Genomic DNA, 25,377 nt, shown 5'->3' with positions numbered 1-25,377 from the left:
GCAACTGTTTCATCCACTTTTCGTAATGCGTATTTCGCCCCATGACGGTAGGGTGCGAACCTATCGCCATATCGGACACAAATTCCAGACTCCGAGCTGATACTGAGTAGAAAAACCAAATATCTCTGCCCGACCTGGGAATCGAACCCGAGACCTCAGCGCTAGTAAGGGAGTCTACACTGTCTCGCAGTAATTTAAAGGGAACTATTAGCGTGGGCTACCATTAACGGCTTTTTCCTATCCATTCCACCCCTTTAAGAAGTAGTCTACATTACCTCTACCTTTGCTCAGCTATAAGTTATTACGAGTGTGCAAATACCGGACCTAGTACTTTCTTACAAATATGTGACATTATTGCTCGTTTATATCAATTTTTCTAACCTTTTACAGAAATGTATTGTATTGAGAAATTCATTAATTAACCTCAATGGGCAAAGTACTATGCGTCCATTCAAACCGTTCTTCGTTAGGTACATTCTGTTATCTATCTAGGTTAATAACTTAAAGTAATGCGATATTATCTTTTACTATTTTATACCTTGCGGGTTATATAGAAAGACTCATTGATATCTTTTTAATTAACATTAAAATCACGGGTATAACCTCAAAGCATGTGTTAAGTGGCACATTAATTAGAGTAATATATAATGTAATAGCTAGCAGGTAATTGAATGCAACAAGGCTGGCAAACCGCGCGGCGTGGCGTGCGCCCTATTCATTAGTGGTGTGGCGAAATCTCGCGTGCGCCATTGTTTGACCGATGGCGACTGCATGGGAGCAATTATACCATTTATATTCATCGGGACTCGTCTTTAGAGATAATAAATATCGCTATTAATAAAATTATGTCGCACTTTTATTGAGTAATTTGCTTTACTAGCAAGGACAAATAGGTGACAAAATGTGAAAATAAATAATCCTAAGAACTGAACCCAGGATCAGTGACATTATAATGGGACCTTTTTTTTTTTATTTCCACGTGAAAGAGAATATTGGTAAGGCTCACGGTTGGCATCATCCAAATGTTGTTAAGCTAGGCGTGAAACTCCAAATTTAATTATAACGAGAGAAACAAACTATTATAAAATATCAATATTTAATATCTATTTACGGCTTGAATCTATGGCAACTTAAGATTTGATCATATTGGCAACACATAAAATTAAAAAATATATCTATATAGTCATATCGAAAAGAACCCAATCTTTAGAAATATAGAAATTAATTATTTCAAAATTTTATTGAATCTTTGGCATATTATAGAGGTTTCCCTCCAGGATTTTCCACAATCATTAAAATGTATTCGAGTTGTAACGACTTCTATATTCGTATAAAGTATTTATTACTTTCAGCTTTGATCTTTTCACACCTGTTACATGTAAAATAAATAATTTCAAAACTGCAATACAAAATGGTTTGAAATTATAAACTCAAACTCTACATATTTTTTTCACGAGTAAATCAAGATCTTGGTTTATTATTAAAACGAATTTGTTCACATTTAATTATTATAAATGCATGCATGTTAATGACGTCAAAAGCTGGTAGTCCAACCACGATAGCGGCCCACATTCATCTATCTTTCATATACAATATTCTGCCTATCCGTTGTACACCCTGTGACTTCGTTATTTAGAATAAGCTCAGCATCTCCTGAAGCAGCGGCGGCGCCTGGACAGCACCTTGGGACACGGCGCGCCCGTCAGGCTCGCCTCGCGCTGGGGACAAAAACACAATATATTCTTACATTCTTAATAATGTGTTGAGATACCATGATTTTTCTTATTTTGATGACAGTCTATTATTATTATTTTTCTATTATAACAAGATGAAATTAGTTTCCTATCAACAAATTACAATCTAATCTATGAGACTAATAAGCAATATTAATTTAACTTAATTTTTTAGGTAGTGTTTTTATAACGAGCACAGTTTCAAACCTCCGGATGGTAAGCGCTACGATAGTCTACAAACAGTACTAACAATACCCAGATCTTTTAACTACAATGACATACATTACGTTCGTCATATTAGGCAATTCGTCGTACAGGCTCATAACGCACATTATACTGGTTGAAATGTATTCCATACCGAAGCAACAATGTTTCATAGCATCAGAAATAGGTAGCACTGATAGAAGGACGGGCTCCTCGAGAACTCCACCACTAGTGAGTTCTCGGACTTTACCATTTGTAAAAATTTGGATAAAAACAAAAATATTAACAGCAAAAAACTCGCGCGAAAGTTATCGTCTCAACATGTTGGAAGAGGCAGACAGAAACGCATCATCTTTACTTATGTTAAGTTAACGAATTAGTTTATAAACTGTGTTACTAGAGTAATCCATTAGGAGGAAAATAAACTTTTGGATAGCAGGATGGGAGTTTAGGAGTTACCACAAAACTACGTCGTCAGTTGGTAAAACTAATGCGGACAGCTAAACCAATTTACATTAAACTCGCAACTAGAGCACCTATATAAACTACGAAGTAACTTAAACGAGTATAGTTCAACGCCATTAACGATTTCTAAGAAGGGGTTCCATATAACAACAAACATAAACGCGATGAAATCGATAAAACACGCGCCTAGCAACATAACAAAGGAAAAATTGTTGAAAATTATATTTCTACGAAGTTTAGTAGCACGCGTGTCCTTGACCCCGCGCCCTTGACCTCGCGCCTCGCTGAACCTGACTCAAATCTGTGGGTAACTGTGCCATCACCCGCTCACTCGCGCCGTGCCTGATTCACATGGTAGCCACATTGTAAGTAATTTGTAGTAATTGTTACAGAGCCATGAAATATGTACCTACATTCAGAGGTGCCAGGAACAATTATAAAATACTAAATAATTATATTATACATTAACTGCACTAAATACATATTTCAGAATTTTAGTAAAATGTGTAATTGTGGACTCATCTAGTAGTGATTGAGTCACTTTTCTGAACATGAAAACAGCGATTATAGTTTTGATTTCTCGCTTACACATTATTACGTTTAGCATCGACGATGTAGTTGTCATACAAAGGTACTTTCTCGTCAATTAAATGCACAAATAATATACACTTACGCCTTTACTTCTGAAGAGTTAGACCGACGCACAACTAATACATCCAAATTTCGATCAGTCTATATCATTATATCATAGTGTGATAAGAAGCGATGAAAAAAATAGGTAACGAAAACTGATACAGCATCAACGACTGACGAGATCGCATCGTTGATACTAAAAGCGTCGATGTGTTACCCCTATAACTTTTAATAGATAAAAATTTATTGGGAACTTTCGATTCACGAATCTATTTGTCAACTTTGCACTTATTGGATTGACGTAACTTTTAAAATAACAAGTAATTAAACACACATTTTTATGAATCTGTAGCTATTTTTATAACAAAGTAACCCCACTGCACCTGATGGTAAGTGGAGTGGGGTCCAATAGAATGTCGACTGACGAGGGTTGATTATCCCTCGGCAGTCGACACAATTATGCCGGCCTGTTGGAACCGGATATTCGGGCCACTATGGCGGGTTTTAACACCTCGTATACGGTGGTCGCTATCCGGGCGGATATAAAATATATCCAACCAAACTAGTAACTTACCAAGTAACTTAGGTTAAATTTGTGTTTTTCGGAACATCTGCTTACAAATTCTAAAGCTTTTTAATCTAACATATTTTAAGTATAACGTTGGTTATGGATATTTTAATTGACATGAACGTGGCCCATAATTTAAATATTATTGAGGGCACAATTGTGAGTAATTGGTGGGTGATGAATTCCTTGTCATGCCCCGCCATCCATCATGGACGACACTCTGAGTAATTACTGAGTGGAAATACTATCAATACTTATCATACAGATGCTATAGACTAGAAATTGAACGTAAATTAAATCTATGTCTTATTTAATTAATAATTTCTTTCGTCAATCGCCTAACGAAATTGGATGTTTTGAAGGCAAATGCACCACGTGATGTAAATCAATAATAAGGCTTTAATAGCGGAAAAATGTACAGCAGAAACTTTATTCCGGAAAAGGATTTAGCGTGTGAAGTTGCCAGCAAAATATAGTATATAGTTATATACAGCCTATATAATTCCGCGCCTAAAATATTATCTTAAAGCCTATTCAGCGGACTTCCCTGTTGCAGCAATTAAATAGTAACAAACTTCGCCCGGTATTTGTAGTAGGAAGCCATACCACGGATTTTGCACAAAGACGGCATTTTAACTGCACTCTCACAGACCTTAATTCCCTCATTGATGAAAATGCAATTCTCTGGTTTATCGTGCATGCGATCCGTGTGATTAAAGGGATTCTACTCGGACGGCTGCATATTTACAAAGTCCAACATTCCTTACTCTATTAATAGCGCTATTGTCAATTGAAATCATCGACTAATTGTATATAATTGCGTGTGGGATTGGAAGTCAGTCACGTGTACGCAATGTGGACTGGGTCACTAGTGGGTAACACGCGTCTTGGAACGTGTTTCAAAGTAGTTAAGGAGTACGTTAGTTACATAATATATGTTTGGTGATAGGATGCCTATGTGCTAGACTATGTGGAAAACGAAACTGATTTTTCTAGTTCTTTCTACAAACAGCAACAAATATTGTAAATCTACAACTAGATAAGAAACTTTTCAATTCGCTTCAAATTCATATTCAAAAGACTGAAATTTTCTTAATGTAAAAACGATTGCCATAACATCTTCCTAATACATGTTTTATATCATAATATTTTTAATTTCCAGGTATACATCAATAGTTATCCACTGCGGTGTGTAAGTCACTCTGTACAATTAGTATGTGTGGGTGTGTAAGGGCTGCACCCGCTGCGTCACGCTGCGGCTCTGCGGTCTGTGGCTTCCTATTGATTGGACATATATGGTATGTACCCTATATTCAGGACACCTATCACTAGAGGTTACATACTGCAAAGAAAATATTATTTTTTAGTAATAACTGAATGTAGAAATGAGTAAGTCCTGTGGCTTATATCACGCAGCTCGCCTACATTTAACAATTTCGGAGAAAGATTTTTTAATTACAATTTACAATGATATACGGCATTATACTGCATTCTTTACTCGGCACACAGATTATTATAAAAGTTATTTAAATGAGTGTTAAATTTAATAACAGGATAGTATAGTAATCTTACGTCTCATCTTACTAATTTTATAAATGCGAAAGTTTGTAAAAAAAACCTTGGATATTTGTAAGTATGTTTGTAAGAAATTAACGCAGCTGTAATTAAACAGATTTGGATGAAATATCTAACTACACGTTTTATCCCGGTAATTTTCTTCTATAGGAAATAATAGTTTTTTTTTAAATAGATGGAGCGGGCTTCGTACGCTTTTTAGGGACTTTTCACGAGGGTGAAATCACAAGCAAGTCTTAGCAAATAATAATAAGTTTGATTGCTACTTTTAAATGGCTTACGCATGCAAATCGACGTGTGACGGAATCATTTAGCGAGCTTATCAATAAAATACCAATTTTATTGTAACTACAATAAAAATCATACGCGATGTAGTCGATGTTAACATTGAAACTTCGGACGTTCGCAGGAGACATAATATTTTACGGCGCACTATTTATGTATGACAACAATATATCCGGAATCTAGTTGAATACGTTTTGTAGAACTAAGCTCTGTCTGAAAAGAAACGGCGGCGTATCTATTCTCTACAACACTAACGTTTTATAGAGTACCTAAATATATTATATAAATTATATTCGACACGCCACTGAAAAGGCTTTGAAAGCAGTTTAAACCACCAGTCAAGGATATTTAGTCGGGTCGCGCTGTGTAAACTATATAAAGAATTGACGTTGTGTATAGAATTATTGTTCTATAGCAAGATGCTGCTAACATTAAGAGATACATTTATTAAAAAAGAATCTCTCATTAATGCATAAATAACTTTTGGACAGAATCGCGAGCAGAATTACTTATAAATTAATCCATTCAAGTCTTACAATAAAACTTTTCTAATCGTAATAATCGTGGAAGTTATTTTGCCGCTAGTTCCGCGGCCGCTGAATCATTTACACATCACAATATAGACGCCAGCGCTAAATATAAAAGACATCTTCATAAATACTCAACAACGACGCTGCAAAGACATCGATCGACAATAAATATCAATAATGTGTGTGATCCCTTCACTCGAGAGAAATATTGCGTGAGAATTATAGACGTCAAGAGAACTGGAGGCCCATAGAAGACCTAATTTATTATTATTACCTATTGCCTAAATACACCACGCTATTTATAAAGATACTGACTCTATTTTTGCAGTCATACCAACCTATAATTAAATTCCTTTGACTGAGTAGGTTTAGTTCCTGTCTTGACCAAACAATATACATAGATCATTATATCATTACTAATTAAGGTCCAAAGCTTTCAGAGCGTGTTAAATTTTCCGCCATACAGAAGATCTTGGAAGATCATTTAGCCAGTTTAATACGACACTCGGGATCTTAAAACAATACTCGGGAGGATAATTCTTTCCTTTAGAGAAAACGCTGTTATAAATAGGTCAGAATAATTCTGTAACGGGTAAGAATAGATGTATATAGAACACGTCATCACGTGATATGGTGATATTTACCAGTATAGTCCTGGTGCGCTCCTGGTAGCCGACTCCGCAGGTGACGCTGCATTTGGTCCACTCACCCCACGTACTCACTTGACAGTCAGCTGCTTGAGAGAGTGTCGGTCCTGGGTACCAAAGGATTATTACAAAATCACAGTAGATAAATACTTTCCGTTAATATAATAATAAATTATCTAAAACACAGCGATAAATGTATTCATATTAGAAAAAAAAACCCTACTATCAACATTATCGTTTTTACCGTATTTCTATATTTTAAAATTGTTTGCCTTCGCCACTTCATTTTCTCAAAACACATAAAAAAAGATACTAAATCTCCAAGAAATTATCGCATTCGAACAAACAATAAATCCAGCCTTATAGCAATATAGATTACGGTATAGATCTGTACGACGAATACCTGCGATGCTGGCCGGCACGGGCACTATGGAGCTGACGGTGAGTCCAGGGTAGTTGGTGGCGACCGCGGGGGAGGGGAGCACCAACGAAACGGAACCTCCAGCCGGAGCTGCACCACCTGCTTAGACAAATAAAATGATGACAGATCTATACTTACAGAATTTTTTGATTAGGTTACCTGCATAAATGATTACCTTGTGTAATGACAGAGATATAGTATAGTAATTGTTTAAGTTATCCAGTTTGCTATAGTTTAAGGCAAGTAAACGAGCATAGGTCTTTTGTTTCATCTCATAAAATCGTGATGCATATCCTTCTTTTTCTTTTGAGGTACAGAGAGATTTCATTATACAGCTATAATAAGCTGAATTGTAGAATACAGAGCATCTGCTACTTCACGTCAATTTTGCTTGAGACAAAACTGAGTCAAGTCTCATCACGCTTCAGACTAAAGTGGCTACGTATTGCATAAGTCAGTTTTCCGGTTGCAAACACGAGAGATTATATTTTATAACCATATAACGTATTGAAAATACTCTAGTACTCTTAACATACAGCAACGAGATACTCAACATGAGAATTATTATATTAATTTTAAAGCGTGCATAAACTTATGTATAATATATAACATCGTATCGCAGTAACTATATTATGCAAGTTAGTAAGTTCATTAAATTACGCATTGGCCACCTTCAGTCTTTCTCCGAGCTGCTAAAGTTTCTGAACAGTAAGATACGAGCCGTGTTTTGTTTATCTTTCTAACGGTTTATTGAACAAACACATTATACAGTAGTCACGCTCCGCCAGACTGAATTTTTAAAAAGATGACAAAAACTTGATTTATTGCATCCGATGATGTACCTAATATCCACAACACAAGCTAACAGAAAGAAGTAATGAAATGGATTAAATTAGACCGATTATAAATTCATCTACCAGCTGACAGCTGCATTAAAATCTTTTTCGTCTATTTACTGTTATTCCATCTTTAGTTAGCGCAACAGAATTTTTCACAAAACTGCAATAAATATTTGACTTATATGTTTTGAATTTTATTGCCTGCTGCCTTTATGACTCCGACCTTCTCAAAAGAAAAAAAATCAGAAAGGCTGGCCTATAAATTTATGGAATATTCGGCTTGTGTCCTTAAAACCTAAAAGAGAGTTGTTTCGCAGACTAAACAAACAAAAAACGTTTACGATAGGAAATTCATAGTCTTTTGGGCGCGCCAGAAATTAATGATTGCAAAGGCTATAATTTCGTGGTCTTAATTACTGTTAGCTCTCGGTTACTTCAATTAACTATCCACATAGTAACTAAAGTACGGACTAAGTAAGGGCGGGAACAGACGATCGAATCAGAAGGCAGGTAAGAAGGTATAATTTCTTGTTTACGCCGTGTAAACCGCTGAATCTATTTAGTGCTTTTTTATTCACATTAGATATACTATTGATTCACTAGAAAATCCGTAGATAATGGTGATAACAATTTGCTATTGTTTTTAAAGTTTCGGATAAAGGCATTACTGGTAACCACGATACTTAAAAACTTCAAATGTCTCTGTTGGAGATTGAGGTGTTATCTTTATACATGCATTTTTGTCACATTCGTTAATTGAATTTTGAATTTTAAAACAAATTGCTCTTTGTGTTCAGTTTATTTATTTAGGTAAAACGAAAGCTCGAAATGAAAAATGCACGGTGTACCAGCCTTAACTTACGTAGGAGTTAATAAAGGAGTGCGAGTTGTGGACACAGTATCGCACATCGCAATAACAAAATAAACAGAAAGCTCGCTTTACTTACTCTTCTTTATGTCCAGACATGTTTATTTTGTGGATTTTATTAAGAGACTCAGTCGGCTGATTGCTAGTCACAAAATGCCCATGGTGCTTTATGTCATTAAGAATAAATACATTAAAATAATAATTAAAATACGTTAATACCTATATGTGTATATTAATTTTACATGTTTTTATTTTATGACAAAGTCGATGACCTCCAAAAAAAACAAATGCGGAAACTCTAATCACTGAACAATAAACGATCACGAAATCGCTATTTAAATGTCTCGCCTAATGATAATATAATCTGTAAGGTTCCTTATCCATTATCTAATATTACAAATGTGAGGCATATCTGTTTCCATTAACAGCTAAACCGCTGAACGAATTTAAGGGAAACTTTTGACTTAAATATTATTTAGATAACTTCGGGAGCAGAAAGTATTGCATCGACTGCCAGGAACGTCTAACTTCAAAATTACGTGTTTTAATTGATTTACTGTGAATGAAAATATCGTAAAAAAAAAATGTTCCATAATAATTTCAAGAGTGTTCAGTCTTCCAACCGAGATTAGACTAGCGTGGTTAATTCAAGGCCAGCCGTCTCATTAGTAGAAGAGGGCCGTGTTCAAGGGATGAGATATGATATTCACCGCAAGCTGATGGAGCTAGTTGCATAAAGTATAAGCAGTCTCATCACAGTAGGAAGAATATCATTATTTCGATAAGAGCACCCATGACTAACAATTACAAGGGCCATTTCTCTTGAAATTTTACGTTTTGTGCTTATGCTTTTTAAAAATAATAAGTCTTCTGACATGACATTTTAATCGGATCCGCAACCAAAGTCTAGTTTTCCGTAATGATGCAATCGTATCGAACGAGTTATGACTAACAAACACGACAGCTTCGGAACTTTTCGAGCGGCGCGATCGCGCGGCAAGCTCGATGATGACATCATCGTGACGTCACGGGTCTCGGACGATATTTGTAGAGTAAACTGTTTGCTTGCAAGTTCAGTGTCACTTTGACCTAGTATGAGTAAGTGATTTTTACTGGTGAGCCCTTAACAAAAATATTAATCGATAAATATTCATAAAATATGTGAATTGTTCGCCAGTTTGTATGTGAGTAAAAAGCACTTAGACAGAATTGCCAAAATTAAAGGACAAAATATGAAATTCGAAAATGAGAGAACATATCCGACCTCTTACAATCTTACCAATCGAATCTATTGATCGAAATTGCAACAGAAACACTGACTTCATGGCAGATCTGGACATCGACCGACATTATCTGTAGACAAAACTGTCTCAACCGTGTCTACCACACGATATATATTTGTCTATAAATAAAATAATGACCAGCATCAAAACATGAAGTGTTTGTTCATGCTTTATTAACTAAATAATTTAATAAAAACATCTCTACAATTTTCACAACAAACAGATTGATACGCCCACGGCGACGTATACACTATAGAAGTAGAGATGCTAAAATAAATCGCCGCTGAAACTCACCGTCGCAAATAACTCCCGAGCGAATCGCCACTACTATTGTATAGTTTATGATACTAACGCACGTGAGTAGAATGTAACTCGTTTAGCTGTGATAACTTCTTTACAACGCAAATGTAGAGTTAATTTGCTCAAGTATCACGTAAATACAAACATTTATCGGCTATAAAAATTTTAGATGTACTGAGGTAAATAAAGCAAATGAAATTCCAAAAGTCTTTGGCATAAATAAATGTTTTAAAACAAAACGAATTGGATTTAAGATCCGTGGAAGGCGGTATGTGGTTTATTTTATTATAAAAACAAGACTAAGATATCCCGTAACATAAAAAATAATTCATAACTATTAAAAAAAATCTACATTGATATTAACAGGTAAAGTTACTATTACTTTTAAGTAAAGAGATTATTTAGTGACCTTTATCACTTACTTTTACTTGAGCGAAATGTGGAATTTTTTTTAGCTTATGAGCTATTATTTATGAGCTCCTACTATATAGCTGTTTATGTTTGTTTAACAGTAAAATCCGTAGTAGCGACCCGAAGTCCCGCGGTACTGTGTACGCAGGTGGGAGCCGCGTTGGCCCGCCGCCAGCCGCGTCAACCTGATAGCTCCATTCAAAACGCCGACACCACGCTGCTAATTGACCTCTTAATTTAGCAATACATAACACTGACCGATATGTCACTGATTCCCTTTATAAACATTGACTAACGTAAGGAAATTCGTGACCACACGTATATATGGCTCTGTTATGGGATGCGATTACATATTATAAAAACCTTTGAGATGGAGTGTGACTATTATTGGGCCATAATATTATCAACGCTACTCAGTCATCTGCCAATGCTTATTAACAAACCTATTAAAAAAATATTTAGATACTAGTTTCCGCCTGCAGCTTCGCCCGCGTTGATTTCGGACTTCAAAAATGGAGGAGGTGCTCAATGGGGGACCGGCCTATGCTTGATTTTGTCCATTATTCTATATATAATGGTTAATAATATGAAAAAGAAGTACTCCTGCGAAAACTGCATAAAAATTGGTTAAAAAATGAGCGAGTAATTCATATTTAAAATATTGTAATGTGCAGAAGTGAGCGCGATGTGGGGATATCGTTACATCTCTTTCTTTCGCACGCGTCGTAATTCCCGATGACGTCACATGTGGATATTTCGTCTCTTTTCTGTTTCTTGTTAATTAACCCTTCCACCGAAATTCATAGACTTATAACTTGTTGCTTTTTTACCGGATTTAAAAAATTCCTTCTGTGTTATAATTTATATTATGTAAATATTTGATAAAAGTAAAGAACAAAAATGAGTCCTGTACCCTATTTGTCGGGATGTTTTTTTAATGTATGGTGGTATGCAGGTGGTCCGATTGTCCGGTCAGGGTCTGATGATGGGATCCTGGTGAAATCGAAGGAAGCATATAGCGTGATTCAGTATTCACGCGTGATGGCTTATTATTAGCGTATTTCATGTATAACTTTGGTGTTTCTATACCGATTTCTATGATTCTTTTTTATGGAATCTTTAATAATGTTAACTTTTTTAATTAGGCATTACTGAGAGTTTTATAAACGTAAGAGTAGACAAATATAATGAGAAAGCTTCGAACTGCTAAGCTATCGGGAGTTACACGTGTTATTGTGAGTCAACCATAAAAGATAGACATATGCTGTCGTGGGATATTTTTTACATAATTTTAAAGAGAACATTTTCGACATATATGATTTCTGTGTAGCTTTAACCATTAAGGTTGCACACGCGACGGAAGCTTAAAAAATGGAGTAACTTCTCCCGTTTTCCCTACATTTCCCTTCACTGCTCTGCTCCTATTAATTGTAGCGTGATGAAAAGTATACTATAACCACCACAGGAGTATGACAAATAATTGTACCAAGTTTCGTTAAAATCCGTCGAGTAGTTTTTGTTTCTATAACGGTTATACAGACAGACAGACAGACAGACAAAAATTTTACTAATTGCATTTTTGGCATCAGTATCGATCCCTAATCACCCCCTGATAGTTATTATTTTGGAAATATATTTCATGTACAGAATTGACCTCTCTACAGATTTATTATAAGTATAGATAGATAGAAGATATAGATATAGAAGTATAGATAGATAGAAGAAGATTATACATATAATATATCGGCAGATAACTTTTATTGTAAATTCTCTAAGGAAAATATATTATTACAAAGTTATCCATAAATCTTGCGATAGAATTTAACCGATGATTATAAAATCAATGATTGCTTTATTTTTCAGACAATTGAAAAAAATATATTGTAAAAATGTTTGCTTATAAAACGGTATTATTTTTTATACTTGTTAATATTAATAAATAATAAACTGGAAGTGTCTCCCACGTGTTTAATGTTTATGCACGCATCGACCTTCACATCGACATAAAGCCTACAATAAACTGTCCCAAATCCTCCATCGACGTCTCGTAAACGCGTGGTGAAGCGAGTGGTGACGCGCAGCGGTCACCTGCGCTCACGTCATCAGCATGGACAATGCCTGGTGACGTCACACCACTCCCACTGTTATACAACCGACGGGGAATTCTACCCAATTAGTGGCCCAGACACTGACCATGTAACAATTTACGTAATTCCTATGCGGTCGAAATGTCACAAAAATAGTCTTCATACTGAAAAGTACGCACATACTGAATAGTTACATTAGCATGTTTATTATAATGAGGATTTCGTTAATTACATTTTTGTTATTTAAAAAAGTTATATTAGTTGTGAGGTCTCTCATTAGCTAGAATCTGCCTGGACACATAAAACCGTTCTGCTTACTTCTACTATCAAGTGTGTACCAGCATTGTTGTATTCCGGTTTAACATTATTCCAAGTTCCATTACTAGACATTATTAGACTTGTCAGATAGAGTTCCAGGGTAATCTACTCAATAAAATCACAGCTTATAGTAACAGTAAGTTATGTAAAGATTAAGGACAGATATTGGTATCATATGTAGCTAGCAAAACTTTACCGTCGCGTGACAAGGATCAGAATCCTTCCGCAGTGCCGAACTAAATCCATCGCTCATGCGACGGGCGCAAACAGCAGTCATATTCCAACTGATATATCTATACTCATATTTCACTTTATAATACTTTATGCTGCAATTTCTTTGTTTTCGACTTTCAATACATATCAAAATATGGTCGCAACAATGAATACAACACATAGGTATATAAAAAATGACACTTTGTCCGTTCTAGCAAAGATTTTACAATGTTCAAGTTATCTTGAATGAAAATCTAATGATATGAAAATTACTTTCATAACATTTATGTACAGTAAACTTATTATGGGATGGCAGCGAACACAGGAACATATCGTATTCTCAACACTATCGCGTAACCTGACGGTGTGACTTGTGAATGGGCTATTACTTAAATAAATAATTCCATTTACTCTAATGACAGAGTTTTTAAACAAATAACAAACTTTGTAAACATCGTAATTTGTTTATCACGATTCTGCATAAATTGTTGATAATCATAAGTCGTAAAACGTTTTAAATGCCTTTAGGAAATTAGTATTCTCATGCAAATTGTTGCATCAATATGAGTTAGGTTCTCAGTGACTTACAAATACCAACAAAGTAACAACTAATAAGTGAAGGTGCATGGTTGAAAATAAGTAAGTATATACATTTATAAAAATTAAGGTTGTTCTTCACTAATAATACAAAAAAAAATTGCAGCGAACTCTTATGAAGAGAACACGTCAAACGAAAACCGGGGTTTGCTGTTGCATTTTGATCTTAGACTTGAGAATGACTTTGCCGTAGGCCAGAAAAATCTAATTTCCCTGTCTGTTCTATTTTAAGCAAATGGACGTACTTTTTAGCTGTTATCATTTACCAACAGGTAGCCCATCTACTCCTTTGCCTAGCAACAAAATACTAACAGAAATGTAAATGATATATCCACTCACCAAGCACGATCTTGCAAGTGTTCATGCAGTCCTCCTGCGAGATGAAGTTGTTCTGGTTGCCGCGACAGCCGCCGTAGTTGAACGGGATGCACATGCCCTTCATCGCCACGAACGCCCAGCGCTGGTACAGCCCGCGACACGGGCCCTGCTCCGGCAGTTCCATGCAGATACCTAGCCAAATACACCCTTATTAATAAAATATTAGAGACAAAGCCCAAGACGAATGAACAAACCTTTACGGCTTTACCATCTGTCGTGAAGTTACTATCTAATTGGGTGGAAAATACATCTCATTTACATACATAGGTACATAAATACATTTCACTAGCAAATTCATCTTGATTATTGTGAAACACACACGTCTCTAGTTAGTTGCCATTTTTGGACTTTACTTTCATTCAGAATCAGCGTGGTCACTTCACCTCGTCTAAGTAAAATTTACTAATATCGTCTATAAGCTACTGGAGCCAGAAGCATGTAATATATGCAAGAGATTTTAACTTTGCAGGTGTGTGGGTGTACTTTACTGACCTCATACGCAAGGATAACCAATTTAGCCATTTACGAATGTTGCGATCTCGGTCAAAACTCGCTGACCGAACGGAAGAGTGCAGGATCCATAATAATTAACTTAAGTTCCAAAATCCACCAGTTTCGATGGTCGATGGAATAGATATTACGTGCCAATTTCTCGAATTATGCAAATATTTATGTGTTTTAGGTTGCACTAACAATTATATTTATACATTTAGTGTTCAATTACTTGTAATGGCCGCGTGTTCGTTTAACAACTTATTTATGCGCATGTCCATCGAGTTAGTGCTTCAAAGACGATTATAGTTAGTGCGATGTCAATAATTAACTTTATTGGCAAATCAATTATGTACTCTACAGAACAGCGACAGTATCAACATGCAACGTGGGTCTAAAGGTACATTGGACACAATTGTTCGGTCAGGCAATACTTATCGTGGGAGACTTTTTGTAAATTAATATCTATGCAAAATTAGTGTATGTGGTTTAAAGATTTGTCAGTTATGTTTGTATCAGTTCGAATCATCCGCTTTAACTCGTGTTTATATTTTGTAAATGTAGCCATTGTTCCGGGTATGAAGCGTGTAATTTATACATTAACAAATGAGTTTCCAATGCACGTGTGTTACATTACATTGTGCACTTACAATAACATTTTCACTAAACATTAACAACAGGCCTATCGCTTGAAGACTTTAATTTTAAATAATATAATATAAGTGAAGTGTTACAACTTACAAAGTAGGAACTAAAATCTAATTAAACTAATTATATTTTTTATATGCAATAATTTTCTTTTTGTGTTTATCAGACTGCATGTGGTCAAATCATGTTTGTATGTGTGCGATAATATTGTTCCTTTAGCGACCATCGAAGCCAAAACCGATTGATATATTTTTATAAAAAGTATATTTTTACAGGGTTTGAGAGATTTTATTTTGATCACGAACAATAACACGCTACCCATACTAATATTATAAAAATCAACAAAAATATAAAAAAAAATAAGTAACAAAACAAAATCAAATGTGTGTTGGAATTGAGTACCAACAATCGGTGCCACAGTCCACAACATGTCCTTAGGAGGCAAAATAGACTTGTTTTTGTCCTGTCTGAATTGTTTTTTAAAAGTTAAAATTCTAAATTAATGGCAAAGTTATTAAAATCATCTTTAACTCATCTGTGTTTACATTCATTTAGTTGTACGAAGTCTAGGTAAAATTTACTAATATCGTCTATAAGCTACTGGAGCCAGAAGCATGTAATATGTGCAAGAGATTTTAACTTTGCAGGTGTGTGGGTATACTTTACTGAAGTGTTATTTAGTACCCTTTTCGCAATCATCGTTAATGAATCTTTGTTTGATAATGCCACGGTTATATTCACTTTGACCAAACAGTCTCCGCCTTGTATAGACGTATCCTCGTCTCGAGGCCGACATTTTGTATTTGTCAGGTTCTATTTGAGATTGTACCGCATCAAAAGGTCGGATTTGTTGTTTCTCGTTGATTTTCAATTGACACGACTTAATATAGATCTGAGATGAAATTCATTAATGTCGTGATTTCTATGTTTTATTGAGAATTCGCAAAACGAAACATGGTTTTTGCCTTATTTGAAATTTCGTAATAATTTAGAAAACCTATTTCGAATGGTACAGTCAGCAACAGAAGTCCTTGAACATAATTTGTTTCCAATATTTCCTAATCATTATCATTTACCATAAGTTACTGATTAATTTAAATACAAAACAACTTGACATCATTGAACTACAAAAGTAGCTGAACGCCGTCAAACCATTCACCGCTAAACATTACTAGCAATTTTTTATGATCTGTAATAAATACAAATGTGGCTGAAATTAGCAAATTCTTTGTTTTATATACAAGCTTTTTTTCCAACAGTCCAGAATATCAATTAAATTGTTATTTTGTAACATACTAGCTTTGGTTCGCTACTCAGCCTGCGTGAAAAAATTTTCAAGGACTAAAGTCTTGCTTTATATTGACCCGGGATAGAAAGTAGCGTATAGCGCTGTAATGTAGCTTCCTATAAGTGAAATATTTTCAAAATCGGTTAAGCAGTTCCTGAGTTTAGCGCATTCAAACAAACAAACTCTTCAGGTTTATATAATAGTATATATTGAAGTTAATAACCAGAATCATAGATTTTTAAGTATGGACAAAACATCATAATATTTTAGTAAGTAATATTATAAGATTAATAGGAATAGGTTAGTTACATTTTAAACATCCTATTTTATAGAGCACTGGCCGGTTTAAGGAACAAATGTGTAAATTCAAAATTATTATGGCAGTATTATAGATTCTCTTCGAAGGATTCAACGTAAACGTCAGTTTCTTTTTCATATTTTTCAGCCAATCCTTTACTTTGGTATCCATATTGAAATGATAACCTTAATCTGTACTCTTCTTTGGTAAGTGATTTATGGTCCGTTTCAATGTTCAGGTGTTTTGTAAATTAGTATTTGTTCATCGACTTTTGTTGCTGATCGTACCTTTGGTAATATCCATGATACCGTACAGTAAAAATGAACGAATGTTACAAGCTCTACACAAGTCATTCGCTGGTCCGACAGCTGACTTTTTTTGCATAATTCCAATGATATCGTCATTGTATTTTTTTAGAATTTCTATTTAGTCCATTGAAATGTTACATTTTTTAGGCCTTACCTTGCGTTTTTTAGAGGACGCAATTTTATTTTTTTGATGTGTAGGGGGGGTCAGTCTAAAGCTAAAACCAAGTTTGTGGGGTCGCCACCCTTGTCCCACGGCCGTCATCTTGAAAATAGGGGTTGAAATGGTTTTACGATGTATCTCTTAAACTATTTATCTGACAAAAAAAATGTATGAACATTTTTTGTTGCAAATTAAATTCTCTACAACTTTGGTCTAGTAACTTTTGTCGTAGAACTATAAATAAAAAAGTTATAAGCAAAAATGTTACGAAATTCAATGTTAAGCAATGTCCATTGCAACGTCATCAGAACGTGTGTTTATAAGGTTCATAATACTTTTTTGTACTCTCATTAATACCCAAATACCCAAGGGACCATTAGGGAACAAAAGAACATCTACCTGCTATTATTATTATTATTTCTAACCTCTCTTATTGTAAGAATAGCTGATAATATTGTGTTGAAGTTGTCGTTCAACTTATATCTTTTAGTTGTGCTACATATTTCTGTACGTGCGGATGTATTTTATTCTGTTTTTAATTATGAAGACCATTTCGAATGATTTTAGACACGATTTTAACTTTAGTGAAAACTACTTTTTATTAGCATTTTGACTTTTAAAAGTCAAAATACTAATAAAACCTACTTACGACAACTTCAACACAATATTATCAGCTACTCTTACAATAAGAGAGGTTAGAAATAATAATAATAGCAGGCAGATGTTCTTTTGTTCCCTAATGGTCCCTTGGGTATTTGGGTATTAATGAGAGTACAAAAAGTATTATGAACCTTATAAACACACGTTCTGATGACGTTGCAATGGAGACTGCTTAACATTGAATTTCTTAACATTTTCGCTTATAACTTTTTTATTTATAGTACTACGACAAAAGTTACTGGACCAAAGTTGTAGAGAATTTAATTTGCAACAAAAAATGTTCATACATTTTTTTGTCAGATAAATAGTTTAAGAGATACATCGTAAAAACCATTTCAACCCCTATTTTCAAGATGACGGCCGTGGGTGGCGACCCCACAAACTTGGTTTTAGCTTTAGACTGACCCCCCCTACACTTCAAAAAAATAAATTGCGTCCTCTAAAAAACGCAACCCCAAATGTAACTTTTCAAGGGACTAATTCGGAATTCGTTTGAATATAATTTGAATGTCCGAGTACAAAACCGAGACTTCATATTATCAGTTGAACTTTCAACACGTCAAATAGAATGAGTTTCATTATGAAATAGCTTCGACCTTTTACAAACATGCCACAATCAAATCAGTGAACCGTGCGCGATGTAACTGACAAGCGAAACACCATCACCGTATTAAAACGTTTCCCGCCGTCGCTGTCGGGTCAAACAATCGTATTTATAAAAGATACTAACGACCCGCCTCGGCTTCGCACGGATAAAACATAATATGTGCCAATTTGTTTTTCTGACGTTCCAAATATTAATAAATGGTACACATAAACCTTCCTCTTGAACCACTCCGTCCATTGGTATCACCATATGAAAATCCGTTCAATAGTTTTAGAGTTTCGAGTTCAGACAGACAGACGCAGCGAGGAACCTTGTTTTATAATTTGTAAGAATTATAATATTTGTAGTGTTTTTTTATATATTTCTTTATTAAATTTAATATCCGATTAGTTATCTATTTACTCTTCACGATATAGAGTGTAAGCATACTATGTAACATAGTAGAATTACCTCACATCGTCCCTTAATGCTACGGCACAGAAAGTTCTCTCCCTCTCACACGGCAGCACATACCTAGTGGTTATCCGAAGGTAATCGAGCAGTAATACATTTTTGCATAACGTAATATTAAACTGCGCTAACATAGCGTCTCGCATGTAAAACCCATCGCATACAGAAACCTGTCGCAGTATTCTTACATATTACTAAATATTGATTTAATTTTGTAACCAAAAGTTAATCCTTTGGCACAAATAAAAAAATATTATACTTAGGTAAGCCATTGGTATTTAAAAAGTAAAAATTTAAATAAAAAACGTGTCATAGCACAACTAACGGTGTAATATAGAGATTAATTTTCCTACTGCTAAAGATAAACTAAACTCATACTACAAAAAAAAATATAAAATTATTTATTTATTGTTTTAATACGCCAAGGTACAAGCTACTTATAATGTCTCTACCAGTGGCGAAAGGTGAAACTTTTTGAAAGGGAACTCAACACAACATGTGGGTACTAATATGCACAAATGCTGTCTTCAAATCGTTCTAATAATAATTAGATTATACATAAATTCTTCATAAAGGGAAGCCGACAGAAATCCAGTTATATAGATACTTCGCCACTGGTCTCTACTCTGGTAGAATTGCAGTTTGCAACATGAATGGACCATATATGCAGAAATGGTGCCGATGTCAAATAATTCATTGATATTGCTGAAATTCATAACCGACCTCGAAACTCCCTATTCTGTTTAAAAATATTGTCATTATATTCACGATTCCTGTAGTTTTTAGATGTACAATTTTCTCATTTGCTCTTTGAAATATCTTCGTGCCTGATGCTAGACGCGACGCTGTCTAGTGTGCGCTAAGTTATAGGCTGTCCCCGTAAATGGTAACTCTACACCTGGCGAGTCGGGTGGGTGTGTGTGTGTGTGTGTGTGTGTGTGTGTGTGTGTGTGTGTGTGTGTGTGTGTGTGTGTGTGTGTGTGTGTGTGTGTGTGTGTGTGTGTGTGTGTGTGTGTGTGTGTGTGTGTGTGTGTGTGTGTGTGTGTGTGTGTGTGTGTGTGTGTGTGTGTGTGTGTGTGTGTGTGTGTGTGTGTGTGTGTGTGTGTGTGTGTGTGTGTGTGTGTGCGTGTGTGTGTGTGTGTGTGTGTGTGTGTGTGTGTGTGTGTGTGTGTGTGTGTGTGTGTGTGTGTGTGTGTGTGTGTGTGTGTGTGTGTGTGTGTGTGTGTGTGTGTGTGTGTGTGTGTGTGTGTGTGTGTGTGTGTGTGTGTGTGTGTGTGTGTGTGTGTGTGTGTGTGCGTGCGTGTGTGTGCGTGCGTGTGTGTGCGTGCGTGTGTGTGCGTGCGTGTGTGTGGGTCTGTGTGGAGCAACCTTGTCGTAACGCGCTAATTATTGTTCTGATTGTTGTGTATGCACAGGTGCATGGGGGCCTTGTTACTGACATGGGTTTAGTTAATAGTGTGGCTGAATGCAAAATGTCCGAATACTTGATAGCTATGTTATGTTTATTTTGTATGGTTTTTTATTGCCTAAGTAAACAAAAGGCACCCGATGCCTATGGACTTATGCAATGCCAGGGACTCAGCATGCCGCTTCCTACCGGGAGCAAATGTGTATGAAACTTACTAAATGGTTTAAGAAAATCTTTTAATAAAAACGGTGTAGAGCGGTAACAGATCCTGCGATTAAACCGCATATTGTTTCGGTTGAATTTAAAGTTCGTAAATAGTAATACATAGGTACTCTTTTTTGGGTGGATATAATTATTTTTAAGTTACGTATTTAATTCTAATTTTGTTATAATTCTATGTAATTAGACAGTACCAGAGGTCAGCTCTAGATTTACCAATGATTATGAACTGTTCCCCTATACTCACGTTTAGCGGTGAGCATGTCGAGCGTGCAGTCGTCCTTCTCGGAGCAGGCGCGCTGCTGCATGAGCTCGACCCTGGCGCTGCAGTCCTGCTGCCGCTCGGGCGGCACCAGCAGCAGCCGCGTGCGGAACCTCACGCCGCGGCCGCACGTCGCCGAGCACGGAGACCACGCCGCCCACTCGGTAGTGGGGCACGTCGGGTCCGAAATGTCTGTCTCTTGCTCTGTGCACTGCGGCTCCATGCACTTACGGTTCTCCTCTGTTGAGATTTAGGAATATTTTGGTAACATATATGTACGTGGTATATTTGTGTGTGATTTTTGCTAGGAACACACTGTAAATACATTAATAGTTCATATTGTCTACGTGTGCTAATTCTTTTAAAATAAAAACCCATATTGATTTAATGCCCGACTCGAAGTTGTACTGGATCCAGATCTCTCGCAATTAGAAATCTAATCAGCAAGATTCTCGTCATTCATTACATTACTAAGAACTGGAGAGTTATCGGCTAACTTTAGTCGACTGTATCTTCAATGAATGTCAACAGGAGCGACCACCGCATCCATGATTTGCAGAATTATTTTCGTTTAATGACGGGTGGTAAAGTTATTGCTGAACAGTCACAAACCTGGACTTTTGAACCCAAGAATTTAACAGTTTCGTGGCTTTCCCACGCAGCAAATACAATAATGAAGTGATTAACGAAGCATTAAATATGAATCTTGAAGGCCGTGCCAATGCAAACAACTCCGTGGTTACATTCATTCATTATCCCGATATGGATGTTTTACCAGTGACCGTTCTAATATCTATTGAACTGTGTCACTACATCCTGTTGACCAGTTCACGAGCCAATCTCAATATAATTAAGCACTATGGTCCTCAGATACCAATTAGTACCTATTCATTTTATATCTGTGTAGAACAGATGAGTTATTCGAATTTTGTGCCCTTTTAGGTGGCAGGCTCGTCTGATGTCGCCGAAGTGTGAACTTGCACTAGTGTCTTGTCTACTTACTCTTTCAGGGATAAGCTTATGCTTCTAACTTATTTGTTAATAATATAATGTTAGTATCTAACATTACTTATTTCCGCTATAAAAATATAGATATATCAATAATATGTGAGTGTACGTACCGATTTGCACGAGCGGACATTTCTTGAGCCCCATGTGGTTGATGAAGTGGCGGCGGCGCGTGCTGATGCCGATGCCGCACGTGACCGAGCACTCGCTCCACGGGCCCCACTCCGACGTCTTGCACACGCCGTCCAGATCCGCGATCGGCTCTGCGTTGTTGTCTGTGTCTGCTTCGTTAGCATTGTCGCCTCTGATACATAAAGAATAGGATGTAAAATTGGCTGCTAGGAAAATAGTCAAAGTAGTATTTTTCTTGGTAATATATTAACTCTATATTATTCGAGCCATTACAAGATTGTGATAAAACTACGATTGCACAGGGAATTGCATCCGGCAGTGTTCGAGTCCCCACAGGACATAGATTCACGTGCACATAATCAAGTGTTATAACACACGGTCAATAGAAACGTGACCGTATCATACTATTGTACTCTGAAACAATGCAATGACTCACTCGCACTCAGCCACGGCGGCGACGCACATCTCCTTGGAGACGAGTTGCCGGTCGCATGAGAACATCTGCGCCTTCTGCGGCATACGGTACTCACGGGTGCGCATGCGCAACCCCTTGCCGCAGCTCACCGAGCATTCCGACCAAGCGCCCCACTCAGACACGGCGCATTCCGCTAATAGAAACATTCAAAGCATGTGTCACAATTACTATAGTTCATTCCCGTAAAAAAATTGTGAGTTATCGATGCCCGTCAACTATTTTCTAACATAAACAAACTATAGCTATACATCATTAGTAAGTGTTGGTGTTATCTGTCCCAACTTACGCCTGTCCGCGGTCTGCGTGTTCTCCTGCTCTTCAGCCACCATAGACAGCAGCGTCTCTTCATCGCAAGATTTGGAAATGATCTTCTCCCTGGTGATGTAAAGGCGCGCGAGAGGCGGCACCTCCTTGGCACCGGGGTTGTAGAAGGGCGCGCGCGGGTCCTCCGGGTACATCGGCGTGATGCGGTACATCTTTTCACGTGGGTTTGTCTCCGAGTTCGGCGACTAGAAAAAAATGTCAGGTGTATTGTGATACATAATATTATGAATAAAATTTCCGGGAATTTGCGTGCCACTAGCTTATCTCGTCACTTATTTAAATAAATACAATAACTTTTCTCTTTTTGCTTTATTATAATGTTTCTTTGTACTTATGAATTAATAATGATTCTCCACAAAGCAGACACGAGTTTCGTTTAGTTAACATATTTATAATTCAAACACCCCATAAAATCAATTTCCATAGTATACATTGAAGGGATTAAACATTAAAGAAAATGACAGGTGTAACTTCACGCAAACACTTGACACGTAACGTTGTGTCACACGGTGCCACATAAATTATGTGTCAATGTCAGAGATCAGTTAGTTTGAAGTACTTTGGTACCTACAATTTTGATATTTAATATACATAGTAAATTGTCACCGTAAATCGCCGTAAATGAACATTTGGTGATTAGCTTAATTTGAAACTCAAATGTAAAGACAGTAAGTCATTAGTCCGATCAGTCTGGAGTATGATATTTGTCGGTTGGCGACCTCACAATGTATTAGTATTTAGCGGTGCCATATTTAACTTTAGTTTCAATATATAAATGGACGTATTGTTGCATTAATAACGATATTTTTGGCTATATATCCGAGCTCTGTAAAGTTGTCGCAATAGCTTGTATATTAGTGTAGTCCAAATACACCAACAACGTTTAATTAACAAAAAAAAAACAAAATGGAGTTTGTTAAAAACTAGTGGTGTATAAGATGGACCAACAAAAGTCATGCATCAATCGCATGTTGTGAGAATTATGCTGGTCTGTCTTATTCGTAGACCCCTGACGCCGTAACGCGATTTATCGGGAAGAGCCCCTACGGCGTGTTTTTAACCATAATGTGTGCGATGATAATACTTGAGTTGATAGTGCTTACCATGTAAGAGATGCCATTATCAGTGCCGGCGTCGTAGGGCAGCAGGTCGATGACTTTCGACTCGGCCCACGTGCAGTCCTTCTGGCAAAGGTCCAGCCCGCTCACACCCACCACCCAGTCGGGAGACGGGCCTGGTCAAACAATATATTTATATAATATTTATTTGTAAACAAGGTTCTGTATAAAATCGAAACCTTTGAAAATTAAAGCATGATAATGTGGTGGGAGTGTCTCTTTCTTACTGTTAATTAATCAAATCTTTCTAAATTCCCAACTAAATAACAAATCTCACCAAACATAGAAGCCACGGAGAGCAAGTGCCTCTTCCTGTCAACGCTGAAGCCGGCGGTGGTGTTGGAATTGACCTTGGGGTACCAGAGCCCCTGCGCCTTCACGATGGAGCGCAGCTTGCCGCCCTGCTGCCGAAGCTCTCGCTCTTGCAGACCTACTGAGCCCCACTCTGCTAGGGACCTGATGGCCAAAGTTTAAACGAACTATAGACATGTATGAAATATAATTATTTTTAAAATATTTCATATAGTTTAAATTCAAAAGCCGACGGGCAGAATGTTAGTATTTTATATTGCACAGAAATATTACGAATATATAGTAAAAAATAAACAAAATTACATAAACGGATTTGGGTTACATAAAATATTGTTAAATGTGTATAATCAAAATATAAAGTAAATTTTAGCAGAGTAAAACCTAAATCCATCGCTAGCGATCTGTCCCTCTCCCCAGAAGGAGAAGTTCTTGGGATGCGTGGCGCCGATCACATCAGAGAAGTGTGTCAGCCAGAGCGCCTGCGTCGGGAAATCCTTCGGGTGGGTCTGTGGCGACCAGAGACCTTCGAACACCATCTGGATCGAGAAAGCAAAAATATTATGTTGTTCGGTTCGTTATTGCTTATAAAATTGAAAGTCTTATTTGAAAGTTAAAACCGTTTTTTTGCCATTTAAGCAGTATAAAAATGACAATAATTTATCAATTTTCAATAAGATTAAGTTTTACGAAAAAGGTCTGTATCCAGCTGTGGATTTCATGTGGCTTATGACGATGATGTACGAAAGAATGCTTGAAATTTAAAAATTCATTTATTTATAATGATCTCTACATTTTAAGCTAGCTATTAAACCGAGAGCCGAGGGTTCCCGCGCTAGTTGCCCGTGAGTTAATG

General features: G+C 36.4%; 2 protein-coding genes across 5 annotated transcripts in view; one reads left to right on the top strand and one right to left on the bottom strand.

The window, feature by feature from the left end:
- The window catches only part of LOC115449998 (phosphatidylcholine:ceramide cholinephosphotransferase 2), a 127,676-nt gene that overhangs the window by 33,972 nt on the left and 68,327 nt on the right, over positions 1 to 25,377 (top strand). The window lies entirely within an intron of this gene.
- The window catches only part of LOC115449997 (spondin-1), a 31,667-nt gene continuing 7,369 nt past the window's right edge, over positions 1,080 to 25,377 (bottom strand). For all 4 annotated transcript variants that reach the window (XM_037441250.1, XM_037441247.1, XM_037441248.1 and 1 more), the window contains exons 5-15: positions 24,906 to 25,060; positions 24,490 to 24,668; positions 24,198 to 24,328; positions 23,057 to 23,279; positions 22,732 to 22,903; positions 22,277 to 22,467; positions 21,141 to 21,395; positions 14,317 to 14,487; positions 7,044 to 7,160; positions 6,638 to 6,747; positions 1,080 to 1,718 (exon numbers count right to left, since the gene is read on the bottom strand). In XM_037441250.1, the coding sequence (XP_037297147.1) occupies positions 1,644 to 1,718; positions 6,638 to 6,747; positions 7,044 to 7,160; positions 14,317 to 14,487; positions 21,141 to 21,395; positions 22,277 to 22,467; positions 22,732 to 22,903; positions 23,057 to 23,279; positions 24,198 to 24,328; positions 24,490 to 24,668; positions 24,906 to 25,060 (1,779 nt within the window). In that variant the 3' untranslated portion in view covers positions 1,080 to 1,643. The remainder of the gene's footprint in view (positions 1,719 to 6,637; positions 6,748 to 7,043; positions 7,161 to 14,316; positions 14,488 to 21,140; positions 21,396 to 22,276; positions 22,468 to 22,731; positions 22,904 to 23,056; positions 23,280 to 24,197; positions 24,329 to 24,489; positions 24,669 to 24,905; positions 25,061 to 25,377) is intronic.

The sequence above is a fragment of the Manduca sexta genome, chromosome 22 (assembly GCF_014839805.1).
Source record: "Manduca sexta isolate Smith_Timp_Sample1 chromosome 22, JHU_Msex_v1.0, whole genome shotgun sequence".
Lineage (NCBI taxonomy): Eukaryota > Metazoa > Arthropoda > Insecta > Lepidoptera > Sphingidae > Manduca > Manduca sexta.
The sequence above is the reverse complement of the archived record's forward strand: the minus strand, read 5'-3'. Positions and strand labels throughout refer to the sequence as shown.